The sequence below is a fragment of the Cydia fagiglandana genome, chromosome 24 (genome assembly GCF_963556715.1).
Source record: "Cydia fagiglandana chromosome 24, ilCydFagi1.1, whole genome shotgun sequence".
NCBI lineage: Eukaryota > Metazoa > Arthropoda > Insecta > Lepidoptera > Tortricidae > Cydia > Cydia fagiglandana.
In genome coordinates, this window is record NC_085955.1 from 8,521,985 (window position 1) to 8,531,992 (window position 10,008).

The 10,008-nt window shown below is 37.6% G+C and overlaps 1 protein-coding gene across 1 annotated transcript; it reads right to left on the bottom strand.

Moving 5' to 3' along the window:
• Nucleotides 1-2,158: 2,158 nt before the first annotated feature.
• LOC134676696 (zinc finger protein 723-like) lies at nt 2,159-8,111 on the bottom strand. Its single transcript, XM_063535096.1, has 6 exons — nt 8,108-8,111; nt 7,769-7,828; nt 6,814-7,065; nt 4,740-4,811; nt 4,297-4,365; nt 2,159-3,656 (listed from the first exon to the last, which is right to left on the bottom strand). Exons 1-6 carry the CDS (start codon nt 8,109-8,111, stop codon nt 2,413-2,415), a joined length of 1,701 nt encoding a protein of 566 aa, XP_063391166.1. The 3' UTR covers nt 2,159-2,412.
• Between the last annotated feature and the right edge of the window lie 1,897 nt (nt 8,112-10,008).

A 10,008-nucleotide genomic window follows, 5' to 3' on the forward strand; every position in this document is an offset into this window, starting at 1 on the left:
CCCAGTGGTGAATTTGCAGTCTTGGCTGCCCTAGGCCTCAGGCCCTGAAGTAAATACAGTCACGGTTTGTGATTGTTGAACCATTTAGACTCCTCACTAAATTGCTTATTCAATACGTACGCTATGGAATGTCCAATTTAGCTAGAGCCCTAAATGGATCAACAATCACGGAGTGTGACTGTACTAGCCACCTCTTTCTCAGCACCTACCATATTATTATAAACTGGCCACCCTAGGCCCGGGCTTTAGGGCAAATCCGCCACTGTCCATGCCTGATATAGGGGATAAATGGGGATATTATTATTCTCATCGGTCACCTACATAGGGCCGAAAAAAATATGGGCTCTGAAGGGACTCTACCTTGAAACGTTGAGATAGAGTTGAGATCTCTCTGCTTAGCCTTAAGGTTGACTGGTAGAGAATGCCTTATGGCATTAAGTCCGCCTTTTGTACTATAAGATTTTTCTATTGTAAATAAATAGCTTGCTCAACTTATTATAGGTACAAGTAGAAAAAAAACTTAATGCAGTTTTACTATAGGTACATATAGCAAAATTAAAAGAATGTTTCCTTTTTACGTAAAATAAGCTAAGTATTATTTGGTATTATAAAGATTTAAAAGGTAGTTCCAGGGCCCATAGAATTTTTCTATCATGTATAGAGTTGACCTAGGGAAGTCTGCAACGATTTCGATAGCATGCAGAGCAAGTGTTATTTTATTCGTCATAATTTATTTCATAAAAGTTTGACGTTTAAAATAACACTTGCACTGCGTGTCCTATAAAAATCGATGCAGACTTATCTTGGTCTAACTCAAGTTGTTAGATCAGCAGTCGATGTGGAACAGAAACTTTATTTCACTTGTCTTGTCTTGTCATTTATTTATATTATTTTACCTGTATAAGCGCCATCTGTTCGTTAAGCCGCGCGACTGTTCAACGATAGTCGCAATAGCGCTATGGATCTTAACTCTTGAATAAATACAGAGATGGCGCGCAAATCAAAACCAATCGATACAGACATCCAAGGGCACTTGCTTTACTTTACACCTTAATCTTAATCTAATTATCAGAGCAATTTATTGATGTTAATATTATTCCATAATTATTATACATATCAAATTTAATACTAAAAATTTCACAAAAGGATCGTCAAACATAAAAAAATTGTATAAAAGAATACCAGTCTAGAATTTCTAGAATAAAATCTAAATGTCAAAAAAAAGCATAAGTAACAAAAGAAGTAGATAGTATTACATCGGAATATCAATCTCCTCATCAATAATCAAATATACCTAATAAATAAATTATCATTTGGAATAACAATTAATCCCACGTTGTATTATCATTTATGTAGTCTTGTGTGGTATAATAAGCTTTAGAAATAAGTTTACGCTTTACATAATTCTTAAATTTATGAATAGATAATTCAGTAATATGGTTTGGAAGTTTATTATAAAATCTTACACAATTATCCATGAATGATTTTTTAATTTTACAACACGAACCCGTTTTTTACGAATCTATAATATGTCATATTTTTTTCTACGAACTCACCAAACGGTCCCGGAAAAAAAGAAACCAGATACTTAATTGAATTTTTATCTTTTAAAACTAACGACCGGTCTGGCCTAGTGGGTAGTGACCCTGTCTATGAAGCCGATGGTCCTGGGTTTGAATCCCGGTAGGGCATTTATTTATGTGATGTGCACAGTTCGACTCACTTGCACGCGCACTCATTTCGAACCTAGAAATGAGTTCGCGCGAACGTTCACTACGAAACAGGTTAACGGCTCTGACGCTGCTGGCGATGCGTCAGAGCCGCTTTGCTCGGAAGTCCAGCTTTAGGTATTATCATGCCGCGATCAGAAAGGGATTAGAAATGACAGATTTCCATACACTTACGTCTAAATCAATATGGATTGACAGCTATCTCAATCCCTTTTTAATTGCGATTCAGTAATAATCTTTACTATTAATTCCTTGCTCCATTAACAATGGAAGGGACTCGAGGAGGCTTTTACCCAATAGGGATCAGTGAAATAAAAAACAATATTAACACATAAAAGAAACTAAAATTTAATTTATCTAAAACCAACATTGTAAATTGGACAAAATTTCACTGAAATAAAGCAATAATAATAATAATAGGTGTTTGGATCAAGGGTCAGATGCAGAAGGCGGTAATTTTGGACACGGCGCGTATAGTACGTCGGTTCCTCTCTCTCTGCAGCCCTGACCACCGGCAGCTTGGGCCCCGCTGCCGGCGGCACCTTAGGTTAGGTTTTTTTACAATGTGTTTACATGTATTTCTTATTGTTTTGTAAGTGTTTTTAGATTTTACTTTTATATTCATATTATAAATCACCTAGCCTAAGAGTTCAAATAAATAAAGAAATAATAATGAATTCCTTTAGTTAATAATTTCCTCACACTCAGTCACGGGTATCTTTTCAGAATGAATCTGTTTATGTTTTTGTAAAATATAATTTTGAGCGAATCGCGCGCCACATTCTTCACAAATAAAGGGTTTTTCTTTAGTGTGAGTTCTAACATGAGCTTTTAACTGATGTTTGTGTGTGAATTTCTTGTTACATTCATTACAACTGTGAGATTTTTCCGCGTGATTTTTTTCATGTTGAAATAAATTATGTTTTCGTTTAAATTGTTTACCACACTTGTCACAGGTGTATGGTCTGTCTCCTTTGTGCGATATTTTATGCAAATCTAATTGATCTTTTCTTTTAAATCTCTTGTCACATTCTTCGCAACAGTACGGTTTTTCTCCGACGTGCTTATTTTTATGTTTATTTAAAAGTATTATTTGTGGAAATTTCTCGTCGCAAAAGTTGCAGCTGTAAATATTACCTCGGATATGCATTATTTTATGCTTTTTTAAAGAATTTCTATATCCAAATAGCATGTCACATTCATCACACTTATATAATTTCTCACCCGTGTGAACTTTTTTGTGTTCAGTTAAAGTGTGGTTTCTTATAAAACGTTTGCCGCATTCATCACAGCTATATCTTTTGTCTCCAGTGTGAATTTTTTTGTGTCTGTTATACCCACTTCTATATTTAAATTCTTTGTTACATTCTTCACACTTGTATGGGTTTTCACCAGTGTGAACTCTTATGTGTAAACGTAAATATTCAACAAGTGCAAATTTCTTACCACATGCCTTACATTTGTATGGTTTGTCACCAGTGTGAAGTCTTTGATGTTTCTTTAAGTACGCTTTCTCAAAAATTTTGTTGCAAACTTTGCACACAGCATTTATCTTCATATGTAACTTAAAAATATGACTAATTAAAACTGATTTCACCCTAAATTTTTTATTACACATATCGCAAATGTATACTTCCATGTGAGTGTATTCATGTAGTTCGCGGAGAGTTTTATTTGAGAACTTTTGTGGACAGACTCTGCATGAGTACACTGCATCAGTGTCTGTGTTAATTACATGTCCGATTAAGCTAGGCTGGTGTGTGTGGGCTTGTTGGCGGGCAACAGGCAACTTCGCACTGGTCGCTGGAGTGGGCTCGTGTGACGTCACGGGACTCGCCCGCGCGGGCGCCGAGGCGTGGCGAGGCTCGGGCTCGGCTCGGCTCGCGCGGGCGGCAGGCTGCGCCGGCGGAACCTCAACAGCCGCCGCTGGACACAAATCAAAATATATGATGACCACTCTATTTATAGTCTGTATCTTTAGGTATTTAAATAAAAGTTAACAAACAATTTGTACATTTTCGGGTAGTTATGGCAAGATTCCAAGGGTGTGCGGCACTGTGCGGCACAAGCATATTCTATTCAGTACAAAAATGTTTGTGCTGAGTGGCGCACACCGGTGGATCCCACATTAACATTTATTGGTTAACCAACCAAATACAAAACCGCCTGGATCAGTCACTGAACGACCTGACTTTAACCTACATTATTTCACCATGTTATGTTTTCATCTACCCTCAACTGGCTTAAGGAGCCATTTGAGGGTAGATGGTGTTTACTTTTATTTAAATACCTAAAGATACAGAGTATGGTTGGCTGCAAAAAGTATGTGACAAGCTCTTATGGCTCTACAAGTAACTTCTATATATACTGGAATTCCCTGCCGGCGTCTATATTTCCGTGTTCTTATAACCCGGCAACCTTCAAATCAAGAGTGAACAGGCACCTTCTGGGCGAGCTCGCTCCATCGTAGGCCACGTCTACGCCTCGGCTAGTCTGTGGCCATGAGTAAGCCCATTCATAATAAATAAAAAATAAACGAGCATATTGCATGTTAGGATAAACTTACATGACGCATCAGGCAGCTGCTCATCTCCCCCGGCATCATCAGGCTCTGATTTAATCGACGATTTTTCAACTAAAACAAATATATTAACATTTATTATGATATACCTAATACTTTAAAAGTTTAAACTCTCGCGTTTTGTATAGTCTGTATTTCTAACTGGCCTCGAACTGCTAATAATTTGCAATGGCGGCGCGTCAAACATATCCTTAGGCAAGCCGGGGCTAACTTGGTTTACATATTTACTTTACAACTCTGCTCCAACGTCCAAAAACAGGCAAGCCGGTGGGAATCGGCTTTTATGGATGCGCCTCCAAAATGCCGTACATTAGAAAAGGGACAGCATGTTTTGACCCTGAACCGCAGTCAAATTTCGGTTTTGTAGGAAGTTTCCTTTCTGTACGGTAGTACTAATATTTATGCTGTGACAAGGGTTAGGGACTTACATGACACATCTAGCAGCTGCTCATCTCCCTCGACGTCATCACAAGGCTCTGGTTTAATCGATGATTTTACATCTAAAACAAAAATATTAACATTTATTACTTTTTTTTTTTTTATTTATTTAGGCAACAAACAGTCTTGTACAAAAACTTATATAATAATATTATATGTGTTAATAGACCTTGAGTGCCCTACCTTAATAAAACAATTTTTAATCTAAGTGTAGGAGCAGTAAGCGGAAAACAAAGTTATCATTAAATAACAAAGTTATCAATGAGTGCATAAATTATACTAACTAATATACATAAGTTATTTTCAATTATACCTATTTTATCGTTAATTATCGTTACCTACTTAAATATACAGTTTGTTATTGTTTATAATTTCAATTTAAAGTGAGTAATAATTTGTTTTTTAAAACTTTCACAGGTTTTATACGAAAATAGATCAATGTGGGATACATTTATATTATAATAATTGAGACAACGGTTGAAATAAGAATTTGAGTAATATTTTGTACGAGAGAAAGGGATAGCAAATAGTTTCTTATGGCGTGCAGTGCGTTGAGGTGTCTTAAATAATAACCTACCAAGAAGTGAGGGGGAGTCAATAAAGCTGTTAATGATTTTGTAAAGAAACATTATATCAAACTGTGCTCGACGATCTTCAAGTGTCAGCAATCCATAGTGAGAAAGACTGTTTTTATATGAGTTCCGACCCCGTCCCATACGGAAGTCGATGGACTTAAGAAATTTCTTTTGCACACGTTCTATCCTATTGATAAGACACTTAAAGAAAGGGTTCCAAATGATACACGCAAAATCTAGGATTGATCTGACTAAACTGTAGTATAATATCCTGTATGTCATTTCGTGTTGAAAAGGCTTACAAACCCTTAATATAAAACCAAGTTGTTTGTAAGCCCTTTGAACAACAACATCTATGTGATTATTAAATGTTAGTTTATCATCTATTATAACCCCAAGGTCACGGACCTTATCAACCCTGTTTATGTGTTGATTATTTAATATGTAATTATATGTTATTGGATTTTTATTACGTGTAAATGTGACAATGTTGCACTTATCAGGATTAAGAAATAGTTGATTACTCTCACAATATGCAGACATAGAATTAATATCGGCTTGAAGGTCGCAACAATCATTGACTGTGTTAATAATCTTAAAATTTTTTGCATCATCAGCATATAACAGGTGATGACTGCTGCTAACTACATCACCAATATTATTTATATAAAGTGTAAACAGCAGTGGACCGAGATGCGACCCTTGCGGGACACCTGAAGGAATGTAAAGAAAATCTGACATGAAACCTTTGATCGAAACGGCTTGTGAGCGATTTGTGATGTATGACTTGATCCATCGGAACAAGTCGCCATGTATTCCGGCACTCCAGAGCTTCTCCAATAAGATTCTGTGACTGATTTTATCAAAAGACTTGGAGAAATCCGTGTACACGACATCAACTTGGCATTTGTTATTTAGTGCGGTTAGTAAAAAATCAGTGAAGGAGACCAAATTGGATTCGACACAACGACCTTTGAAAAAACCGTGTTGATTTGGAGACAAATAGTTGCGAACTGCAAAGGATAGGTCATTTATAACAACTATTTTTTCTAATATTTTGCCAAATATACATAACTTTGAGATTGGACGGTATTGGGATACATCGTCTTTTCTATTGTTTTTGGGTATAGGAGTTATTAAAGCTTGTTTCCAGCGGTCAGGAAAAATTCCCGACGTTAATGATATATACTTGATATGATACTTATAACATTAGATTAGATTAGATAAGATGATTTATTTCATGAACGAAAATTACATCATGAGTTTTCATTGATGTCAATAATATACGAATTTCTATCATGATCGTCGAAATAATTAAAAACAAAAATGGAATTAAAAATCGTAACGTTTGACGTGTAAAAGTGCCCTTGTGGCCTATTTGCTGAAAAAATGACCTTGACACACTCTTATTCTCTTAACAATAAATTCGCGTCAAGATCATTTTGAACACCTGGCCCGCTTAGCTACTTCTGCTGCTGACTGTACCTACCCGACGTGCGGGCTTGTTCCTCGGCGGCGGTGTGACCGGGCGCGTCCACACTCCTCGCGGGGCTCGGCTCGCGGTGTGACGTCACGGGACACGGCTTGGCGGGGCTCGGCTCGCGGTGTGACGTCACGGGACACGGCTTGGCGGCGTCGCGGAGGCGCTCGATCCTCACCGAGCACCCTAGCGACAGCTGCTGAAAGACGCGCGAGGACAGAGGCTCCGGCCTAACTCTGTACTCGCCGCCGGGTAAAGACACTGAAACATCACATTTTATCTGTCCACAACATAGACGCTAAAAGTGGTTGAAAACAACGTTTTATTTTTTATCAATGCAATACCAAAATAATATTTTTGCGTGATTTCTGTATAAAACAAAGTTTTACTATCAATTTAGAGCAAATAAACATTTAAAAGAAGACAGATGCGCACATATTTATGTAGTAGGTAGGTGTAGTAGTAATTGTAATGTGTATGTGTAATTATTTAATATAACGCAATTGTTTTTTTGTATGGAAACCGAACCACCTTGAAAGGCAGTTCCATGGGTAGCAAGATATCACTCATATCTAAATCGAACAGTGGATTAGGTAACTACAAAAAATCTCCTCTTGTGCTCCTCTACTATAACTAAGTAATAACATTTGATGAATTTTAGCTACAAATAAATTCTTTATACATCTTACGTTTTTTTTAAAGGGATAGGTTATTGTTTTTGAAGTAATTATAACAGTAAACTATGTTCTTGGTCCAGATGTTTCATAATTTTAAAACAATTTTGTAGCTTAAGGATTTGTATAGACCATAGAGATTAGATATCGACCAAGAAATAACGCGCGTTTTGGTAAGAAATCTGATGTATGGAGTTACCACGTTTTCTTTACTTATATTACTCTATGGTATAGACGGAGTAGACTATTGTATTGTATATAAATATATTGACACTATTGTTTATACTTACGTAACAGATGTTCGTCCCGCGGCTCATCTTTAGGCGGACCCAGGGGCTCCTCGTCTGAAGCTGAACACAATAATACACACACTGAACTGACGTTGTTAAAAAAACAGTGTAGGTGCGCTCTCCGATAACGCGCCTTTGTTACGCATCTCGATGGCACATTTTAGACTGGTTCTGTAGCGTTCGACTCGCCGGCACTCAGTAACCGTAGTACTGAGTGCCGGGGAGTCGAAGGGGGTGCCCTATTGATATTCCGAAAAAACTTACGCCGATTTTTGTTTCGCCGACAACGATTCGCCGACGGGTTCTTCGGCAGAGTAACGATTGGCCGAATCTCATTACGCATAGTAGTCGTTTGCGAGAGTAGTCAATAAGCAGAACATTGATACGCATATTTACTATTCGTAGGATAATCATTTAGTAACTGTCATAATTACCCGAGAAACCATTGGTCGAAACACAATTGGACGTAGTTTAGCGTAAAAGATCCATCCTCTAAAATTTGTCATTTAAATGAATGACTTTTCCCTTTGACAGAAAGTTCAAATTTTACTAACAGATTTTTGTGGATTGGATCTTTTACCCTAAACTACGTCCAATTGGTCGAATGTTCATTTGGCATTAATATTAACTAGAAAAACTTCTCTCTAATTTATTATTTTACTAAATTAACTTTCACATACTCGTAGTATTCATTGAAATTGCTAAAAAAGCAGTTTAGGTTAGTTTAGAGCTGCACCCCTAAGAAAACGAACCGTTGCTGGAAAAGTGGGTTAGGTTAGGTTAGAACTGCGACCCCCAAGAAAACGAACAGTTGCCAGAAAATTGAGTTAGGTTAGAAACTACGACCCCCAGAAAAACGAACTTTTTTCAGAAAAATTGGTTAGGTTAGGTTAGAACTGCGACCTCTAAAAAATTAATTATTTCCAGAAAAGCAGATAAATTGACGACTCAATAAATAAAATTCGACTAAATGACTATTCTGTATCTTAAATTTTGGTAAAAACCGTATTTATAAGAAGTAACTTTTCTACAAGTCCACATAGATATAAACTTATGGATGAGCGCATGCATACGAATTGCCCGTTGCGATCTTCATGTCAGCAAAAAAGCGCCATCTGTTACACACTGCGTACAACTACGTGAGCTCGACTCTCGCGATAACTTTGTACGGGCGTACAAGGCTTGTTAAGTTTATTCGCGGTTTATATCAGAAGAGCGTCGATTAAGTTTATGGTTAATCAAAATTATTTGTTGTATTTGTTGGCGTTGTTTGATATCCGTGTCGTCGACACTGACGCTCCTTCTTACCTCTCAAGACCCGTGACATATTATCTGTACTAAAATCAGCTGAAGACGAAAAACAGAGAAAATATTCCACGGCCTGTGAAATGCGACATGCAACTTTCACACCACTTGTAACATCTGTTGACAGCGTCTATGCACCCCAAATGTCCTCCGTTATAAAACATATGGCAGAAACCATATCTCAACGTTGGAACCGATCTCTAAGTACTGTACTGGGCTGGCTGAGATGCAGGATCAGTAACGCCGTTATACGTGCCACCACCATGTGCATCCGAGGCACACGCCACCGGTTTAAGTCCCCCGCCAGGTGGCTTGGGTTCGACGACGGTGCCGCCCTTCCACACATCGACTGAAACCCCTTTTCTACCCTACCTACATATGTCTTAACCTAACCCTTTGCCTATGTATTACTTATGATTCTCGTAATAAATGCTTTAGTTAACATATTTATTGTATTAAAATGGGCGAACTTATCCTTATAAGTTTCCGTTCTTCTACGTTATTTCGTGATGTCATTATCGTCTCAGGCGGCAATGCAATATTTTAAACATTCGCGCAGTACGGTGTGCCGTCCTGTGTAAGCCGGCTCTGTCAAGGTCGACAATTTGGCCGAGCTACTAGCTACAGCAGTACAGTTCGATAAGTACCTCCCGAGCTTTCGCGAGTAAAATGCGGCGAACAACTATTTCTGTTAGTTTCTTGCTTGCAAAACAGGTAGAGTAAAAAAGAAGGAAACAGCAATACAAACTAACTATTTTGGCTCAGTGATCCAAAGAGAATCTTGGCCTCCGAAACGAGAGCGTGCCACCTGTCCACAAATATGATGCAAAAATATAAGTAGGTAATGGAAAGTATTAAATACAGCGATGTGAATTAATCGGTGTTTGAAAATGCGCGCTTTGTTTCTAGCGCTCACCTGTTAATTTTTTTTTGAG

Excerpts from the sequence above, each read along its gene's own strand:
- LOC134676696 (XM_063535096.1), bottom strand. Across the intron at positions 4,366-4,739 it reads GCAGCTGCTAGATGTGTCAT|TTGAAAAATCGTCGATTAAA; the intron begins GTAAGTCCCTAA and ends TATTTGTTTTAG. Across the intron at positions 3,657-4,296 it reads GCAGCTGCCTGATGCGTCAT|CGGCGGCTGTTGAGGTTCCG; the intron begins GTAAGTTTATCC and ends ATTTGTGTCCAG.